At 44.9% G+C, this 21,923-nt stretch overlaps 1 protein-coding gene across 1 annotated transcript in view; it reads left to right on the plus strand.

Annotated features, from left to right (window-relative positions):
• Positions 1–21,923, plus strand: part of LOC129698399 (52 kDa repressor of the inhibitor of the protein kinase-like) — a 30,148-nt gene continuing 8,225 nt past the window's right edge. The window contains exons 1-4 of the mRNA XM_055637541.1: positions 1–256; positions 12,063–12,183; positions 14,968–15,081; positions 15,197–15,233. Coding sequence (XP_055493516.1) covers positions 165–256; positions 12,063–12,183; positions 14,968–15,081; positions 15,197–15,233 — 364 coding nt within the window. The 5' untranslated portion in view covers positions 1–164. The remainder of the gene's footprint in view (positions 257–12,062; positions 12,184–14,967; positions 15,082–15,196; positions 15,234–21,923) is intronic.

Raw genomic sequence — 21,923 nt, forward strand, 5'->3', positions numbered from 1 at the left:
AGCTAGTTTGCGCGGTGACATCAGCGCGTCGTGCGGCCCTGGGCGACGGCAGGAGCTGCGGCCTACAGTCACCCCGCCCGCCGAGGCTGGAGATCAGGGGGCGCCGACTGGACAAAGGCGTCGTGTTTAAACGGAGATAGCGCGGAGCGAGAGGCGAGGCGGCCATGCCGAACTTCTGCGCGGCGCCCAATTGCAGCAGGAAGAGCACCAACTGCCCCGAGATCCCTTTCTTCAGGTTCCCCAAAGACCCGACCAGGTGAGCGCGGCGCGGGGTGCCGCTTCCAGAATGTTCCGCCGGCCTGGGTGGGGGAGTGGGGGGGACAGTGGGCGCCCGGAGTGGGACAGGGACTCGCTCGCCCAACCCGAGGGCCCCGGGGGAACGCATGCGCAGGACGGGTCAGCTGGGAGGTCTCCAGACTCGCTCGCTCTCCCCAACCCGCGGGCCCCCCCCACTCCCCCCCCCTGCGCAGGACGGGTCAGCCCCCCCCCCCCCCCATCCCCCTTCCCCCCTCCCCCCCCTCCCCCTAGTTTTCCTCCATCCCCCCCACTCACCCCCCCCCCCCTTCCGTCCCCCCCGATCCATCCTTCTCCCCCCCCCCCCTCCATCCCTCCCACTCACCCCCCCTCCCCTCCATCCCCCCCCCCCTCCCCCTAGTTTCCTCCATCCCCCCACTCACCCCCCCCCCCCTCCCCTCGATCCCACCCATTCCCCCCCCCTCCATCCCCCTAGTTTCCCCCCTCCCCTCCATCCCCCCCCCCCCCCCCCCCTAGTCCATTCACCCCTTCCATCCCCCCCCCCCTCCCCAAGTCACCCCCCCCTGCCCCTCGCTCCCCCCCCCCCTCGATCCCCTTCCCCTCGGCCCCCCCCCCCCCCCTCCGTCCCTTCCCCTCCGCCGTCCCCCCGATCCCCCCACCCCCCCCTCCCTCACACCCCCCCCTACCCCCCGATGCCCCCCCCATCCCCTCGATCCCCCCCTCCCCTCGTCCCCCCCTCCCCTCAATCCCCCCCTCCCCTCGATCCCCCCATCCCTCGATCCCCCCCTCCCCTCCCCCCCTCCCCTCCCTTCGTCCCCATGTGTCTGGAGTAACTCAGCGGGTCAGGCAACATCTCTGGTGGAAAAGGATAGGTGATGTTTCGGGTCGGGAGCCTTCTTCAGACTGTAAAATGTAGAGGGGTTGATTTGTAAGTTTGAACGACACAACAAATTGATAGAGTTACAGATAATGAAGATAGTTGTCAATGAATACGGCAGTTGCACGTGGAGTAGGCCATTAGGCCCTTCGAGCCAGCACCACATATGGTGGAGAAATGGCATATCTCCACATCTTCTATCTGAGCAAAGATAAAGTGTCCCACTTTGGGAAGTCAATCGTAAGGGGATAGTATACACTTAACGGTAACACCCATTAACAGCAGGTAACCTTGGGTTCAAGTACATAGCCCCCTGAAAGTAGCAACTCCAGCAGACAGAGTGGTAAAGAAGGTGTATGATATGCTTGCCTTCGTTGTTCAGAGCATTGAGTATAAGAATCAGGAACTCGTGTTGCAGCTCTATAAAACTGTAGTTCAGCTACATTGGGGTATGCAGTTCTGGACGAGGGAATTCAATGCAACATCTCCAAGTTTGCAGATGACATGAAGCTGGGGGCAGTGTTAGCTGTGAGGAGGATGCTAGGAGGCTGCAAGGTGACTTGGATAGGCTGGGTGAGTGGGAAAATGCACGGCAGATGCAGTATAATGTGAATAAATGTGAGGTTATCCACTTTGGTGGCAAAAACAGGAAAGTAGACTATTATCTGAATGGTGGCCGATTAGGAAAAGGGGAGATGCAGAGAGACCTGGGTGTCATGGTACATCAGTCATTGAAAGTAGGCATGCAGGTGCAGCAGGCAGTGAAGAAAGCAAATGGTATGTTAGCATTCATAGCAAAAGGATTTGAGTATAGGAGCAGAGACGTTCTGCTGCAGTTGTACAGGGTCTTGGTGAGACCACACCTGGAGTATTGCATACAGTTTTGGTCTCCTAATCTGAGGAAAGACATTCTTGCCATTGAGGGTGTGCAGAGAAGGTTCGCCAGACTGATTCCTGGGATGACAGGACTTTCATATGAAGAAAGACTGGATAGACTCGGCTTGTACTCGCTAGAATTTAGAAGATTGAGGGGGGGAATCTTATAGACACTTACAAAATTCTTAAGGGTACACAAAAAAGCTGGAGAAACTCAGCGGGTGCAGCAGCATCTATGGAGCGAAGGAAATAGGCAACGTTTCGAGCTGAAACCCTTCTTCAGAAACCCTTCTGTCGTTCCAGGTGCGACAGAGGTTTACCTGCATCTCTTCCAACCTCATCTATTGCGTCTGCTGCTCTAGCAGTCAGCAGATCCATATCGGTGAGACCAAGCGGAGGTTGGGCGATTTTTTTCCCCCGAACACCTCCGCTCAGTCCGCAATAACCAAACCCTCCCTCCGGTGGCTCAGCACATATGCCTATCCCATTCCGTCTCCGACCTCTACCAATGTCCTGGGTCCACCTCCACTGGCCACAGCGAGCAGCACCGGAACTCTGGAGGAAAGCACCTCCCCCTCATTTGGGGAGTCTGCAACTGGGGGCATGAACATCGAATTCTCCCAATTTTGTTAGTCCTTGCTGTCTCCTCCCCTTCCTCAGTCCCCCTGCTGTCTCCTCCCATCCCCCAGCCTTCGGGCTCCTCCTCCCATCATTTTAAAGACCTCTGTCCCAGGCCCCCTTATCAGTCTGAAGAAGGGAATCGGCCCGAAACTAACCTATTCAACCTATCTTCTGTCCACTTAGTTGTTGAAACCACCCGCTGAGTTTATCCAGCTTTTTTGTATACCCTTCTTCAGACGTTGCCTATTTCCTTCGCTCCATAAATGCTGCTGCACCCGCTGAGTTTCTCCAGCTTATTTGTGTACCTTCGATTTTCCAGCATCTGCAGTTCCTTCTTAAACACTTAAAATTCTTAAGGAGTTGGACAGGCTAGATGCAGGAAGATTGTTCCCGATGTTGGGGAAGTCCAGAACAAGGGGTCACAGTTTAAGGATAAGGGGAAAATCCTTTAGGACCGAGATGAGAAAATTTTTTACACACAGAGAGTGGTGAATCTCTGGAATTCTCTGCCAGAGAAGGTAGTTGAGGCCAGTTAATTGGCTATATTTAAGAGGGAGTTAGATATGGCCCTTGTGGCTAAAGGTATCGGGGGGTATGGAGAGAAGGCAGGTACGGGATACTGAGTTGGATGATCAGCCATGATCATATTGAATGGCGGTGCAGGCTCGAAGGTGAAAAGGACCCGTTTACATCTACTCTTTGCTTCCTGTCTGCCAGCCAGTTCTATATCCACATCAATACTGAACCCCCAATGCCGTGTGCTTTAAGTTTGTATACTAATCTCTTATGTGGGACCTTGTCGAAAGCCTTCTGGAAGTCCAGATACACCACATCCACTGGTTCTCCCCTATCCACGCTACTAGTTACATACTCGAAAAATTCTATAAGATTCGTCAGACATGACGAATTACCTTTCGTAAATCCATGCTGACTTTGTCCAATGATTTCACCACTTTCCAAATGTGCTGCTATCCCATCTTTAATAACTGACTCCAGCAGTTTCCCCACTACCGATGTTAGACTAACTGGTCTGTAATTCCCCGTTTTCTCTCTCTCCCTTCTTAAAAAGTGGGGTTACGTTTGCTACCCGCCAATCCTCAGGAACTACTCCAGAATCTAAAGAGTTTTGAAAGATTATTACTAATGCATCCACTATTTCTGGAGCTACTTCTTTAAGTACTCTGGGATGCAGCCTATCTGGCTCTGGGGATTTATCGGCCTTTAATCCATTCAATTTACCCAACACCACTTCCCGAGTAACCTGGATTTCACTCAATTCCTCCAACTCCTTTGACCTGCGGTTCCCTGCTATTTCCGGCAGATTATTTATGTCTTCCTTAGTGAAGACGGAACCAAAGTAGTTATTCAATTGGTCCGCCATATCCTTGTTCCCCATGATCAACTCACCTGTTTCTGACTGCAAGCTATAAAGTTATGCGAGACATAGACAGGATAGTCAAGAGTCTTTTTCCAGGGTGAAAACGTCAAATGCTAGATCACATAGCTTAACTGTGGGGGACAGTGTAAAGGATATGTGTACGTTTTTTTTTTCCGAAGAGTGCGCTAATTGACTGGAACATGTCGCCAATGGTGATGATGGAAGTCGGTATGGTAATGGCTTTAAGAGGGTTTAGATAGGCACATAAATATGTGGAGAATGGGGGGAGGGTGGATATGGATCGTGTGTAGGTAGTAGGGATTAGTTTAATTTGGAGAAACAAAAAACTGCAGATGATGGTTAATGCACAAGGATTTGGGTGCACAGCAGTAGAGTTGCTGTTTTAGCGCCATAGACCTGGGTTTAATCCTGACTATGGATACTGTCTGTACGGACTTTTTACGTTCTCCCTTTGACCACATGTGTTTTCTCCGGGCACTCCGGTTTCCTCCCACACTCCAAAGATCTACACGTGTGTAGGTTAATTGGCTTTGTTATAAATAGTAAATTGTCCCTAGAGTGTAGAATAGTGTTAGTGTACAGGGGTGATCACTGGTCGGCGCAGACTCGGTGGGCTGAACTTTCTGTTTTCATGCTATATCTTTAAAGTCTGAAGACACAAAGTGCCGGAGTAACTAAGCACGTCAGGCAACATCTCTGGAGAACATGGATAGGTGATGTTTCAGGTTGAGCTTCGTAGGTGAATTGGGTTTGGTGGTGGGAGGCATGCATAGGCAAGTCAAAATCAACCTTTGTAGGCGAGGCAGCATCTATGAAATTAGAAGTGGACGTTATTAAAGCTCAAACACCTTTGTTGAAGCTGGGAAAGGAAAATAACTAGTCTTAGTTTGCAGAGAGTGTGGGAGTTATAGACCAAGATGAACATATTTGATAGGGTGAGGCTGAAAAATGGATCAAAAGCTATGAAAAGATTGTTTGAGTACAATTGTCAGTGAGGCAAGTATAATGAATGAATGTTACATTCCATATTTGGTATTTTTCATTTGTTTATCCCCATCAAAGCCTTTCGCCACCTAGGAAATTATGAACAGTTCACCTCTTAAGTTTCACTGCTTCAAGGAAATGGTGATGGAGCTATACAGCATGGAAACAGGATCTATACAGCATGGAAACAGGCTATTTGGCCTAAATGATCCAAGCTCACCATATCATCTTACTGAGCTGTTCCCATTTGTCTGCGGGACTCTCCACATTTTTCCTAGCCCAGTATGTTGCATCCTGTTAACGAATGGAAAAATACTTCAGAATATGTCACCGGCATTCAGCGGTGTTGAGTTTTGTTCAGGAATCAGGAGGTTTGTTCCACCACTGGTTTTCCGGCAACTAGTGGTCCGGCACCGACTTTGACCTGGACAAGGTTACAAGAGTGCACTTGAAATCTCCCCCCACCTCTACGGAAGTTCCCCCTAAAATGTGGCACCTACACTGGTGAGGCAGCCGATCTCATCGTCATTGGGACTTGCGCGCATATCGGCGGGCCAAATTTACCCCTTGCAGCCAAGATCCGTTCCCGTATTCAACTTCCAAGGCAGACATTTGAGGGCTGGTATATCTCCCCCCACCCGCGACCTAGGCAGACCATTCCAGTGCTGTTCTAATCCTCTTGGAGGCCCGCATTTAATGGTGGGGGGTGATGTTCATGCCAGCCCTACTGCATTTTCGACAGATTCGGCAAGTTCCAGGTCAGCTCAGTAGTCGATAGACTTTAGATGTTCAGCATGGAAACAGGCCCTTCCAGCCACCGAGTCCACGCTGATCAGCGATCACCCCACACACTATCCTACACAATAGAGATAATTTACAATTTTACCAAACATGGGTAAGTTGGGCTGAATGGGCTGTTTCCTTGCTGAATTACTCTGACTATTGTGGAACATCCTTATCAAATTTGGCTGGACACAGATCTATCTCCGCATACGTTTATTCCATGGTAGTGTACAGGCCCTGCTATTAACTAATAGGTTATAAAAGAGCCTAACTCGGCAAAAAAGTGTCAAACAAGATTGCATATTAGTTCCTTTATTCAATCTTTCTTACTGCAATGTTGTATCTCACCTCCCAACAAACCTTCCATGGGAATAGAGCATATCTTCAGAACTAATGGAGAAATTGCTCAATCGATAGCAACTATCCTCCTGAACCAAGTTAATTCAAACCTCAGATAGTCAAAATGCAGGAGGAACTCAACGGGAGAGGCAGAAGGGAAGGAATGTGTAATATTTTGGGTCGAGACCCTTCAGTCTGGGAGTCAGGAGAGAGGGATACTAGATATGGAAAGGAGTGAAAACGACAGATCAAAGCAGGCTAATGTGCCTGGGTTAAAACATGGTTGGAGAGCAGGAGGACTCACAAAGGGAGAGCAGCTTGAGAGTGTGTTGGAGAGAGGAGGAGAACTTCTTCAAAGTAGGCATACCTGAAGAAGAGTCTCGATCCAAAACGTCACCCATTCCTTCTCTCCAGAGATGCTGCCTGTCCAGCTGTGTTACTCCAGCTTTTTGTGTCATACCTTGAAGAGATTTCGCAGTGCATAGAAAATGTGTAGGAAAGAACTCATTCGAACCTCAGTAGCTGAGCTGCAGTATGCAAACTATGCTTGGAGATATTGTCAACTATTCCATCCAAGGCATATATAGGCTTTGATCAGAATTGTGAGAGGATTCAGAAATCAGAGCAAACGCATTTGGGAGCGCTGATACAGGATTCCTAAAAGGTTAATTTGCAGGTTGAGTCGCCGTTTGTCCTGTATGTCACTGGAGCTGTCTTGTTAAACCACTGAAATGAACTAGCTTCCAACATGGCTGATACCTAAAAGATATTACAATGGAGATTTGTCTCATTTTGGTCTGGCTCTAGTCTGTATTTTTGTTTCTGTGTTGATCATTCCTGGAGACTTCTACGATTAAGTCATTATCACACTCCTTGCATATATTTTCTTAACATTCTCCGAGTACTTCAGATCATTAACCACTTCTGTGTATAGACATTTAAATTTGTTGTTCAAGAATAAACACACTATTATTTATTTTATTTTGTGATAGTTGTTTAAACCCCCTGACTAGCAGTCTCCCACCCCAACCCATTTGCTTCAGAGAACTGTGCCAGAAAGATTCACATCAAACCATGTGCCTCTTCAATGGTTCTTTGTGGCTTAAGGCAGAACAACCTCTAAATTAATTTGAGTCTGAAGAAGGGTTTCGGCCCGAAACATTGCCTATTTCCTTCGCTCCATAGATGCTGCTGCACCCGCTGAGTTTCTCCAGCATTTTTGTATACCTTCGATTTTCCAGCATCTGCAGTTCCTTCTTAAACATTAAATTGATTGTATGTTTATACAGATAAAATACAACTTTGAAACTAATAAGATTATTGCTATCAATAAACTAATGAACTTTTATTCTTGGTTGTATGAGCCAGTCAATAATTATTCATTCTTATTATAAATAATTATAACTCATTTCATATTTGAAAATGTCTGTTTCTATTAGCCTCAATCCTATTGTAATATGAAATTGTGCTTTTTAATTAATTCACATAACCACATAGATCAACTTTAATTTAAAATCGTAACCATGTCAATGCCATTTTAAAACAACGTCAATTTAAATATGTCAAAATTGTATTTTCCAAGAATCATTGGTCACTAAACGCTGTTCTTGCAGAAATTTAAAATTAATGAAAATACTCCAATGCCTCTTTACCCTGAAGCTGAGCACCATTGAAAGTTTTGTGGATGTCATTTTTTGCTGAGATTTGTTTTTGTATTCATAATGCCTTCAAAGCTGAAATCCAAAAAATGACTCTGAACATCACTATTATAGATCTATAGGTGAACACAGGCGAGGTAGGCCTATTTAAACACAAGATTTTAATGATTTTTTTTTTTAAGGGAATTACATTATTTGATAAATAATGATAACCCTCATATTTCGCTTGGGCAACTTACAACCCAGCGGTATGAGTTGTAAAGCCTGCTTTCCCTACCCCATCCTAGTTCTCTGGCTAGTTTCACTGTTCTGATTCATTTTACTGATTGTATCTATCATTGTCACCTTCTTCTTAGTCAACAACGAATTAGGCAGGAACTGCAGATGCTGGTTTACATGAAAAATAGGTGCAGGAGTCGGCCATTCGAGCCTGCACTGCCATTCAATATGATCATGGCTGATCATCCAACTCGGTATCCTGTACCTGCCTTCTCTCCATACCTTCTGATCCCTTTAGCCACAAGGTCCACATTTAACTCCCTCTTAAATATAGCCAATGAACTGGCCTCAACTACTTTCTGTGGCAGAGAATTCCACAGATTCACCACTCTTTGTGAAAATTATTTTTCTCATCTCGGTCCTAAAAGACTTCCCCCTTATCCTTAAACTGTGACCCCTTGTTCTGGACTTCCCCAACATCGGGAACAATCTTCCTGCATCTAGCCTGTCCAACCCCTTAAGAATTTTGTAAGTTTCTATAAGATCATTGATCATTTCGCTCACCTCTGCTCTGTCCGTCTTAACCTACCTGATCACCCCGGTGGCTCAGCAGTCCAACTCTCCCTCCCATTCTCAATCTGACCTCTGTGTCCTGGGCCTCCTCCATTGTCAGAGTGAGGCCCAGAGCAAATTGAAGGAACAGCACCTTATATTTCGTTTGGATAGTTTACACCCCAGCGGTATGAACCAAAGATCTTATCGCTATAAGATCTTTGGTATGAACATTGACTTTAATACCCCTTGCTTTCCCCTCCCCCTTCCCAATTCTCCCACCAGTCTTACTGTCTCCGACTATATAATATCTTTGTCCTGCCCACTCCCCTGACATCAGTCTGAAGGGTCTCGACCCGAAACGTCACCCGTTCCTTCTTTCCAGCTGCCTGTCCCGCTGAGTTATTCCAGCATTTTTGTCTACCTTCTAATCTTCCTCTCCCGACTCTGAGTCTGTCCCGCTGTTACTCCAACCTTTTTGTGTCTTATCTTCGGTGTTGTCCAGAGATGTTGCCCGCCCCGCTGAGTTTGGCTCCAGCATTTTGTGTCATTTTCCCGCAGTTGGATACAGTGATTTTTGGCGCGATGGCGCGGCGCATTGTGGACTGTGGGAGGACCGGGCGGACCTCCCGGCCCAGCATCTTTTCGCTGGCAACGCGGCTCACTCCCCTCCTCGAGTTTACGGGGTGGTGGGGGAGGTCAAGCTAGAGGGAGGGGGTGGGGAATACAAAACATGCCGAATTTCTGCGCGGCCCCGAATTGTAGTAGGGGCAGCACCAATTACCCGGACCTACCCTTCTTCAGGTTCCCCAGAGACCCCGAGAGGTGAGCGCTCACTCCTTTCCCCTCCCATTAAAGTGTCCCGGGAGAAGAGGGAGGGGATAGGTGGGGAGTTTCGCGGGGAAGCGGGGTTGGGTGGTGGGAGGGAGGAGACAGACGTCCAGTGATGGCGCTTGATATCTAAAACAATACAGATCATTTTCAGGCTTGTGTTTCCACTTTCCGACGCCAGGCCTCGCCGTCCAGAAGCGCAGGCGCGAAAGTGCTCAGCCGCTTCCCCGCCCCTCATCAAAACTCGAGTAATTGCCTCGCCGTCTTCACCGCCTTTCAATCCTGTCATGTCCTCATTTTTTTTTACACTTTCCACTTACCTGGATGAGTAAAGCTCCGTTCAAGAAGCTTAAATCAATCCAGGGCAAGGCAAGATGTGTAGGAAGGAACTGCAGATGCTGGTTTATACAGTAGAGCCAAAATACATTGTCGCACAGACGGGAGGACACACTTCAAATCAGTTTAGGTTCAGTTTATTGTCGTGTACCGAGGTACAGTGAAAATATTTTTTTGTTCAGGAAGGAACTGCAGATGCTGATTTACACCGAAGATATACAAATTGCTGGAATAATTCTGCAGGTCGGGCGGCATTTCTGGAGAAAAGTGATGGGTGACGTTTTGGGCCGAGACCCTCCTGAAGCTGCCTGTCCTGAGTTACTCCAGCATTTTGTGTCTAGTGTAAACCAACATTGCAGTTCGTTCCTCACCAAAACTTACTGCCTTGCCTTCTCCTGTCCTGTGATGTTTCAGATTTTTTTTAACTTTCCACGTGCCTGGCTGAGTGAAGCTCCATTTAAGAAGCTTAAATCCATCCAGGACAAATCGAAGTAGTAGGAAGGAACTGCAGATGCTGGTTTATACAAAATCCTTTCCCAGCAAATCCCACAGTGGCAGTGTTGGCACTGTTCCATCTGTGCGTAGACCGAGATGAGCAAAATAATTCAGCCAAAAGCCATTATGTAAAATGCTTTGTTTATTGATGAAGACAGACACTGGAATAAGTGTGCTCGAGTAACTCAGCGGGTCAGGCAGCATCTCTGAAGATAAGAGATGAGACAATTCTGGTTGGAAAGTAGAGGGAGGGGGCACTACTTTCAGTCTGAAGAAGGGTTCCAACCTGAACCTAAACGTCACTCATCCTTTTTCTCCAATATGCTATCCAACCTGCAGAGTTACTCCAGCACTTTGTGTCTATCTCCAGGACAAAGCATGGACAAACCCCAAAATTCACTCCCTACACCTCAGCCCATTGTATCTATAGTCCATACGGCCTACAGAGGATACTGCTGTTACTTATCAAGATTGCTTTGATATTACATGCTAAGCCAGCAAACCCGATCACTTAGAGATGGCGTTCAGGCCCATTGAAACTCCAAGACCTGTGACTTGCCCTTTCCCTCCACCAATCCATGTCTTGCCTGGGTAATGTATTGCTGTGCGCAAATTGTGACATGCCCTACCCAACTGCACTATGGGAGACCTTTGCCAGATAGCCCCAGTAGTTCCAAGAAAATGGCTTGCCACTCTTTTGAATGGGAAATAAATCCTGGCCTTGCTAAAGACACCCACAAAGTATGAAATAAATCTTGAATAAATCAGATTATTTAGTCACAATTGCTGCTTCCTTTCCTCCCTTTCTACCCTGACCCTTGCTCTATTCTATTTGAGTTTTCTGGTGAGTGTGTTTTTGCGCTGTAGTGGTTGCTGTAGACAGATAGTCATACAGCCATACAGCGTGGAAATAGGCCCTTCAGTTGCCGACCAAGGAGGCCCATCTAAGCTCGTCCCATTTGCCTGAGTTTGACAAATATCCCTCTAAATCTTTCCTATCCCTGTACCTGTACAGATGGAGAGGATCGATTCTATTCTTGAACAGATGGTGCTCATTCCTGATGGACGTCAACAACAAATTTGTGCTTTTGCTTACTGCCTTTAGGATGAGAAGATGTTCCATGATACTTCATGGAAGCATAAGAAGATAAAAATATTGATTAGAAAAATGGATTAAAGGCAAATGCAGCCTAATGTCTTTATGATGATTGCAGTTTATCATGCTGGAGGGAGAAAGAAATGAGAGCAATGTCTATCACTTTATATAAAAAATAACAAAGTGCTAGAGTAACTCAGCAGGTCGCACAGCATCCCTGGAGAATATAGTACAGCAAAGGAACGGGCCCTTCGGCCCACAATATTTGTGCCGATACATGATGCCAAGTTAAGCTGATCTTGTCTACCTATATACTATCCATAACCTTCCATGTGTCTATTTTAAAATCTCTTCATTGCCACTATCCTATCTGCCTCCACCACCACCCCAGGCAATGCGTTCCAAGTCTCCATTACTGGGTACCTACTGTGTGTGTGTGTTTATAAAAAAACCCAAAAAAAACAGTATAGCTGAACAGAATAGGACATGCACAGGTGATGTTGCTGATCTGGTTCATGCATAACTAAGGTTTTCCAGTCAATAGTGAAAGTAATTCATCTTCATGTGGATTTGAAGTTGAGGGTTTGTACGATCCATCAGTGTGTACTGGGGCAGACCTTTGCTTTTTGAAATAAATATTGGTAAAAGCAAATGTTCTTTTGGCACGGGGTTTTATTTTACAGTAATTTAAAGTTTGCGAGCTCTTGGGTAAAGTGAAATATTGCTCTTGTGTTAATGTAGGTGCCAGAAATGGGTGGAGAACTGTCGGAGAGCAGATCTAGAAAACCGTTCCGCAGAACAGCTTCACAAACAGTACAGGCTGTGTGCGAGACACTTCGAACAGTCTCTAATATGCACCAATGTAAGTTGGAACTTATACTTTGGCAAGCTTTTGAAAATTGTAACAAGTACGGCAAACCCTCAAAACTATGGACCTGTACATAATGGATTTTGGTCCATTTGTGGTGGTTGGTGGGCGGTTCGCAGCACGGTGTTGTGCAGTGGAAAAGTATTGGTGCGGTGAGAGCGAGCAGTAAGACGCTCTTGGAAAGCGTTGCATTGGGCATGGGTTTGCCGTGGCTGCCACAAAGGGAGGTATCGGGGTGTTGGAAGCAAATGCAGCGCACGTAACTGCACCCGCGTCATGCTGGCAACATGTCCCTCAGTCACACGGTAACTGCGCCGGCCCCGTTGCACTGTTCCCCCGCCCACCTTGGGCGAGGTTACCCGATGAGCTGGCGCCAAGTGCCGCGTTTCTGGTTGCGGTAGTGGAGAGTGAGCAGCATGAAGGTGGCCCTTCCCTGGCACATTGCCTGTGGGGCCAGGGGCTCGTTGCGCCCCCCCCTCCACCAATGAATTCCTGCTGGTTTAACCCCTCCCCCCAGATGCTATATTTCTTCTTATCCAGCCTTAGGTTCAACTTGTTATTATTTATCCCCCACACGCACATCGGACAATCGGCAACAACGGACACGATTTCCCACTACCCACACCCCCCCCCACCCCCTCCCGTGGTCCGTTAGTATGAGGGTTTGCAGTACTTCGAATAAATTGTAGAACTAATAAAGGTGTTGAAGTCCAGATCTTATTTACTACTTTTGTGTGCTCTCTTCTGATCTGTCAGCAGGAAGTCAATAAGGTTGCAGAAATTTAAAAAAAAAAGATCAGGCAGTATTTTCTTTGGAGGGCTGCACGATTTTCTCATACTTTTTTGGCTTTACTGTTGTGATAGAAGCATAAGAACATCATATTGCAATTCATCCAATTTTGTCCTGTGTCCTTTGGAATAACAAATAAAACACTTTGCATTTATTTCCTAATGTAGCTATGATGTTGACCACAAATACAATAAATTATCTATTCTTTAGGTTTAAGTTAGTGACCAGATTGAGCAGAGAATGACAGCGAGTGAGAAAGTGTGCTCGACAGAGGGAATAATACAGTTTACCTTGGTATTTCAGTGTTATAGAGTCACAGAATGATAGTGTGGAAACAGGCCCTTCAGCCCAACTTTCCCACACTGGCTAACGTGTCTCAGCTACACTAGTCCCCTGCAATTGGACATATCCCTCCAAACCTGTCCTATCCATGTACCTGTCTTAACTATTTCTTAAACGTTGGGATAGTCCCTGCCTCAACCACCTCCTATGGCAGCTCGTTCTGTACTCCCACCACCTTTTGTGTGGCAAGGTTACCCCTCAGATTCCTGTTAAATCTTTTCCCCATCACCTTAAACATTTGTTCTCGAGTCACCTTCTCTGGGTAAGAGACTCTGCGCATTATGATCAGCATCATAGATAATAGGAACAGGAGTAAGCTATTTGGTGTTTTTAGCCACCTCCATCATTCTTTGGGGCCAGATGTATTTTGCATATCTACTCAACTTATTTAAATTGCCTTGAAGTCTATTTGCATCCTTTCAATTTCCCTTCCTAAATGTTTTGTGTGGTTTGACAAACTAAAGGTATTAGTTCCAGTTCCCTCATCCAAATTGTTGATGCATGTTGTGGAAAAGCTGTGCCCCAAAGCACTCATTTCCATTGTGGTAGCAAAGAAGCCATACTTGCTATTCCAAATAATTGCTTTTTATCCCTGTTTTTTTCCTGTCTGTAGCCATTTTTTTAAATTGCAAACCAGTATATTGTCTTTAATCTTGTGCTTTAATTTTTCACAGGGACCACAAGCATGGGACTTTTATCAATGATCTTCCAAAACGCCAAAACCCCACATTCATTAGTTTTCCCTTATCTACTTTACATTTGCCGTGTTGCGCAAACTATTTTGCGATCTACAACATTTAGGAAGATGACAGCTCCTATTATAGCTTCACTTTTTCGTTGTAAAGTTCATTAGTAAGGGCATCAAATGTTACAGGGTAGGAGATGTTAAGGTAGGAGAATGGGGTTGAGAAGGAAGAATAGATCAAAAATGGTCGCGAGGTGGAGCAGTCTCAATAGGCCAATTGGCCTAATTCTGCTCCTATGTCTTATGGTATTATGACAAATTGTTGGTCTTTAATCTGAGTTCTTCCTTCCACTCCTTTTGCTTGCTTTCTGTATCCATTCAAAAGCTGCTTAGTTCATCTTGCATCAGTCAAAACTTTCCACACTTGGGTATATGTGAAGAGATACTAGTATCAAGGTAAAGTTAGTATATTATTTTGACAAATATTAATGCATCTCGGGATCTAAAATGTCAGACCTCCAGGTTCAGGACCAGCTTCTTCACAACAACGATCAGACTCTTGAACTCTTCAACACTACAAATGCCAATTAACCACAAACTGTCTTGGTTGCACTAGAATGTTGGGCTTTTGTTTTGCACTAACTGTGGGTTTTTTTTTTAAAGATTATTGAAGTTTCTTTTGTTTATTGTTGCATCTGTAAGTACTGTTTACTGATCTGTTCTGCTGCTGCAAGTTTAAAAAAAAGTTCTGTTTTCATCACATCTGAAAAATTAAAAGCTCTTATTATGAGGTGTCTGCAGCAATTGAATAACTTATAGTTTTTGATCGGGCAGCAAAATGAAAAACTGAGGCTGTGGGAGCTTGTGATAAACGAATGGAGAAAGTGAGAAATATAAACTGACTTAAATAAGGTGTTTGACATCAAAATGAAACATTTAATATCATACACTTTTCTTCTAGAGCCCTTACAGAACAGTCCTCAAGGATAATGCTGTGCCAACCTTGTTTGACTTGACAAGTCATCTCAATAAACCTGAAGGCAAACACAGAAAGCATAAGATGATAAAAGAGCTGGTAAGTTATTATCTCAATGTCGTTTGCAATGATGATCAGCGTTTAAGAGGCATCTTATAAATTGAATATTTAAACTTGTTATGGTAACAAATGTCTTTATCCTCCCTTGTTGCAGACTGAGGAAGATCTGTTGAGGGTGAAGGCACCAAGAAGTAAGTACCACATTGTGGGATGAAGGTGTATATCCCAAGCAGTAATGGGGATAACTATATAGTAACTACATAGACTTGGGGGGCATTGGTTTTGTCTTTTGCACTATTATTGTTGATTTGTGTATGTCTGTGTTTCAGTTTCCTTTATTGTCACATGCACCACCAAGGTGCACATGAAAAGCTTTTCTTGCGTGCTATGCAGTCAGCAGAAAGACAATACTTGATTGCAATCAAGCCATTAGCAGCGTGTAGATTAATGACAAGGGAATATCATGGTTAAAGTAAGAAATGTTGCTATAGGAATAGAGATTTAAAAGTGTGGAGCGATTGTAATATGAGTTTGTAGATCTACTTCTGTGGCTTGCAGGCAAATAGTCGCCTGGGTTGGGCACCATCTTGGATGTGTCTGTGTGTGCATACACATATATAAATAAAAATAACACATACACAGACAATTATTTGTCTCGTTTATTTTATTACATATGCTCTGCAAAAAAGAATTTAATTGCTCGATCTGGGACATATGACACTAAAACACTCTGGATTATAAACATTTTCAACAAATGTTACTGGAGCTAGAGTTAGTTATAGAATGATACAGTGTGGAAACAGGCCCTTCGGCCCTACTTGTCCACACCGGCCAACATATCCCAGCTACACTAGTCCCACCTGCCTGCACTTGGTCCATATCTCTCCAAACCTGTCCTATCCATATACCAGGCTAACTGTTTCTTAAATGATGGGATGGTCCCAGCCTCAACTGCCTCCTCTGGCAGCTTGTTCCATACACCCACCACACTTTGTGTGAAAAAGTTACCCATAGGATTCCTATTAAATCTTTTCCCTTTTCACCTTGAACCAATGTCCTCTGGTCCTCGATTCCCCTACTCTGGGCAAGAGACTGTTCATCTACCCAATCTATTTCTCTCATGATTTTGTACATCTCTTTAAGATCACCCTTCATCCTCCTGTGCTCCAAGGAATAGAGACCTAGCATACTCAACCTCTCCCTATGACACACCCTCTAGTCCTTGCAACACCCTCGTAAATCTTTTCTGAACCTTTCAAGCTTGACAATATCTTTCCTGTAACATGGTGCCCAGAGCTGAACACAATATTCTAAATGCAGTCTTACCAATATCTTATACAACTGCAACATGACCTCCAACTTCTATACTCAATACTGATGAAGCCAATGTGCTAAAAGCCTTTTTGACCACCTTAGCTACCTGTGACTCGACCTTTAAGGAACCATGCACCTGTACTCCTAGACCCCTCTGGTTTACAACACTCCCCAGAGGCCTACCATTTACTGTGTAGGTCCTGCCCTTGTGAGATGTCCCAAAATGCAACACCTCGCACTTCTCTATTAAATGCCATCAACCATTCTTCAGCCCACCTGGCAATCGATCTTGATCCTGATGCAATCTTTCACAACCATCTTCACTATCTGCAAAACCACTCACTTTTGTATCATCTTCTTGTGGTAGGCTAATTTACGAGTTTAAGATCTACTGCCTTTGCAATTTTCTGCAACTCTGTTATTGCACTAAACGTTATTCCCTTTATCCTGTATCTATACACTGTAGACGGCTTGATTGTAATCATGTATAGTCATAGAGAGTCATCGAGTGTTACAGTATGGAAACAGGCCCTTCGGCACAACTTGCCCACGTTGGTTAATGTCCCAGTTACACTAGTCCCACTTGCCTGTGCTTGGTCCAAAACCTTCTAAACCTGTCTTATCCACGTCCCTGTCTGACTGTTTCTTAAACGATGGGATAGTCTCAGCCTCAAACAGAGCTGCCAAGTAGTACAGATTTTCCATATTTTGTACGGAAATGCGATAAGAATATGGATGTACGGACTTGCTTTGTAAAATACGGATTTTTAAAAAATTGACCCGTTTCATCTTGCTGCTTAAAAAATGCAAGGATATAAAAAGTCATACTGTAACTCTAAAAATTATAGCAGATTAAATCTATTGGTATTTTAAATTTCAAGATCGGGATGATTATTTTTGTAAGCTTTGATCTGCCTGTCCCGCTACAGATTTAAACAGCGCTGTCAGTTTAGTGTTATGGGTTCTAATTATAGCACTACCTGCTGGAGCACTTTACACCTAGCGCTATGGGCTTTACACATAGCGTTATAGCCACAGCGCTATGGGTCACAGACTTCGGGGAGGGAGGGAGGGAGGGAAAGGGGGAGTAGGGAGAGGGAGGGAAAGAGAGGAAGGAGGGCGAGAGAGAGTGAGGGAGGGAGAGGGAGGCTTCCAAAATGGCTTCTTCATCATCATCTGGTGCTAAAAGCAGGAAGCAGCCGTTCAAACAGACGTATACAAAGAGATGGCAATGAATACACTGTCCAGTAAGGTGCTTAGAAGACTTGTCAATTGGTAGCAAAGCTATGCATTGTCGTACTATTACATGGGTATGACCGGACATAAAAAACAACATTTATTTCAGCAAAATGGCACTGTAAAATATATTGATTTCCTCAGCAAAATACTGATTTTCAGGTACTACAATACTGAAATGCTCTGACAAAACTTGACAGCTCTGCTCAAATACCTCTTCTGGCAGCTTGTTCCATACAACCACCACCCTTTGTGTGGAAGAAGTTACCCCTTGGATTCCTATTAAATCTTTTCCCCTTCACCTAACCTATGTCCTCTTGTCCTCGATTCCCCTACTATGGGCAAGAGACTCTGTGCATCTACCCGATCTATTCCTCTCATGATTTTGTACACCTCTATGAGATCTCCCCTCACCCTCCTGCGTCTCTATGGAATAGAGACCCAGCCTACTCAACCTCTCCCTGTAGCTCACACCCTCTAGTCCTGTCAACATCCTTGGAAATCTTTTCTGAGCCCTTTCAAGCTTGACAATATAGTCTTTTTGCTGACTGCATAGCATGCACCAAAAAAGCTTTTTGCTGTTGGGAAAAGGGAAAGTACAACGGGATCTGGGGGTCCTTGTACATCAGTCTATGAAAGTAAGCATGCAGGCAGTGAAGAAAGCGATAACAAGTGATCGAATATAGGATGAAAGAGGTCCTTCTGCAGTTGTACAGAGCCATAGTGAGACCACACCTGGAGTATTGTGTGCAGTTTTGGTCCCCTAATTTGAGGAAGGACATTCTTGCTATTGAGGGAGTGCAGCGTAGGTTTACAAGATTAATTCCCAGCATGGCGGGACTGTCATATGCTGAGAGAATAGAGCAGCTGGGCTTATACACTCTGGAGTTTAGAAGGATGAGAGGGCATCTCATTGAAACATATAAGATTGTTAAGGGCTTGGACACGCTAGAGGCAGGAAACATGTTCCCGGTGTTGGGGGAGACCAGAACCAGGGGCCACAGTTTAAGAATGAGGAGTAAGCCATTTAGAACGGAGACGAGGAAACTCTTTTTCTCACAGAAAGTGGTAAGTCTGTGGAATTCTCTGCCTCAGAGGGCAATGGAGGCAGGTTCTCTGGATGCCTTCAAGAGAGAGCTAGATAGGGCTCGTAAAAATAGCAGGGTCAGGAGATATGGGGAGAAGGGGGGGGGGGGGGGTACTGATTGGGGATGATCAGCCATGATCACATTGAATGGCGGTGCTGGAACGAAGGGCCGAATTGCCTACTCCTGCACCTATTGTCAGTCTGAAGAAGGGTCTCGACCAGAAACATCACCCATTCCTTCTCTCCGGAGATGCTGCCTGTCCCGCTGAGTTACTCCAGCATTACGTGTGTACCTTTGATTTAATCCAGTATCTGCAGTTCTTTCCTACGCAGCTTTTCACTGTATCTCGGTACAGGTGACAATAATAAACTAAACTAAATTTACCTGTGTTTCAGGTTCGTTCCTGATAACCCATGACAGAGCCATAAAAATATGCATTTATTTTGTGACTGTTTTTATGTTAAACAAAATTTGGAGGTTTGAGTCCAGTATAGTAACCTAGACAATAGGTGCAGGAGTAGGCCATTCGGCCCTTAAAGCCAGCACCGCCATTCAATGTGATCATGGCAGATCATTCCCAATCAGTACCCCATTCATGCCTTCTCCCCATATCCCCTGACTCCACTATTTTTAAGAGCCCTATCTAGCTCTCTGTTCAAAGCATCCAGAGAACCTGCCTCCTCCGCCCTTTGAGGCAGAAAATTCCACAGACTCACCACTCTCTGTGAGAAAATGTGTTTCCTCATCTCCGTTCTAAATGGCTTATTCCTTATTCTTAAACTGTGGCCCCTGGTTCTGGACTCCCCCAACACCGGGAACATGTTTCCTGCCTCTAGCGTGTCCAAGCCCTTAACAATCTTATAAGTTTTAATGAGATACACTCTCATCCTTCTAAACTCCAGAGTGTACAACCCAGCTGCTCCATTCTCTCAGCATATGACAGTCCCGCCATCCCGGGAATTAACCTTGTAAACCTATGCTGCACTCTCTCAATATCAAGAATGTCCTTCCTCAAATTAGGGGACCAAAACTGCACACAATACTCCAGGTGTGGTCTCACTAGGGCTCTGTACAACTGCAGAAGGACCTCTTTGTTCCTATATTCGATTCCTCTTGTTATAAAGGCCAACATGCCATTCGCTTTCTTCACTGCCTGCTGTACCTGCATGCTTACTTTCATAGACTGATGTACAAGGTCCCCCAGATCCTGGTGACGCCTGTATGGTCGTGAGTTGTCGCCCAAAGAGTCGTACATTTTTCTGGTCGCCGCTGGATTTTCAACAAGTTGAAAATTTTTGGCGGGCTGCTGCGACTACGACTGGTGCCGGTAAGTCGCCAAAAAAAATCGCGTAAATGTGACTGGCCCTTAACTCTAAATCTTACTACCTTTTTTAATATAGCAGGTCACACTGGATAATTACTGAACATGGAGACTGTGTGCTCTGTCTGAATATCTTCTAGAATGTCAGACTGCTAATGTGACATTTGTTTCTTGATCTTAAATTTATTCTATTATTTTTCCTTCTACTGAACATACCTGGCTGACCATTCCATACGCGTATAATTCTGCCATTGATTTTTGTGTTGATCTTTCAGTGATATGAACTCATTAATTTGTTGTTCTTAGTTAAATTTAGTATTCCAGGCATTACTTTGCAGTATTCACGTCAGGAATAATTGCTAAAAAGTAACTAAATAATTGCGAAAACGTACCAGAAGTACCATATCCAAAAATTAAAAAATTGGTCAAAATCTTTAAATTTGCATGTGCCATTAATTTTATTGCTGCCTGTGTGGAGCTAATGCACAATTTAAATAAGCTTACCCTGTTTCAGTTGCTAATTTATAATGAATACGTACATGGCTTTGATTCAGTGATGATGGTGGTTTATTAAAAAGTATATAACAGAGCAGCAGCAATCGCTCCTTGATCCTGCTCAGCCGCTGTAAGATCACTGAACTAATCAGTGCCCTTGACTAGTCCCTGCCTGATCTCCATCTCCATAGCCTGTGCTTTCTATGTGATGGATAGAATAGTACAGAACAGGAATAGGCCCTTTATGTCATAATATCTGACGAACACGAGTCCATGATCAACTCTTACCTACCTGCATATAATCCATATCGCCCCATTCCCTGCATTTCCATATGCCTATCCCAAAAGCCTCTTCAATGCCACTGACTTGTCACATCTGTATGGGTAATTTTCTCCTGGTCTTGATTATATCTCATGACTTAGCATCAATCGTGTGGAGAATTTAATGGATGAATTCACAAATCCCCCATATTATAGTTTCTTCAGTCCTTTTAAATATTTGTTGACATTTAAGTGTGCAAAATGGAACCAAAGACCTTCCTGTAGTTTTGATTTTTGGAACATCCTGTGATTTTTGAACTGCACATTATTTCACATCATTGAAACAATAGCCGTTCGTTCTGTCTTTGGCCATTTCCTTTCAGCGCAATCATGGCATTGTTACATTAATTTTTTGAGTTTTGAACTTAAGGTTGACAGAAATCAACATTATAGAAGAAATGTAATTGAGTTTGGTAATTGCGCAATTGTACAACCCTTCCCCCACCCCCGATCCTCCCTAAATTAGTTTATAGACAATAGGTGCAGGAGTAGGCCATTTGCCCCTTCGAGCCAGAACCGCCATTCAATATGATCATGGCTGATCATCCCCAGTCAGTACCCCGTTCCAGCCTTCTCCCCATATCCCCTGACTCCGCTATTTTTAAGAGCCCTACCTAGCTCTCTCTTGAAAGCATCCAGAGAACCCGCCTCCACCGCCCTCTGAGGCAGAGAATTCCACACTCACCACTCTGTGAGAAAAAGTGTTTCCTCGTCTCCGTTCTAAATGGCTTACTCCTTATTCTTAAACTATGGCCCCTGGTTCTGGACTCCCCCAACATCGGTAACATGTTTCCTGCCTCTAGTGTGTTCAAGCCCTTAACAATCTTATATGTTTAATAAGTAGGAAAGAACTGCAGATGCTAGTTTAAATCAGTGATAGACATAAAATGCTGGAGGAACTCAGCGGGACAGGCAGCATCTCTGGAGAGAAGGAATGGGTGACTTTTTGGTGTAGACTCTCCTTGAGACTGAAAGTCACGGCACAGGGAAACGAGAGATAGCGTTTTTTATTGATGAAGTGTCGAGACCCGAAATGTCACCCGTTCTTTCTCTCCAGATATGTTGCCTGTCCCGTTGAGTTCCTCCAGCATTTTGTGTCTTTCTTA

Source organism: Leucoraja erinacea, chromosome 6 (genome assembly GCF_028641065.1).
Source record: "Leucoraja erinacea ecotype New England chromosome 6, Leri_hhj_1, whole genome shotgun sequence".
NCBI lineage: Eukaryota > Metazoa > Chordata > Chondrichthyes > Rajiformes > Rajidae > Leucoraja > Leucoraja erinaceus.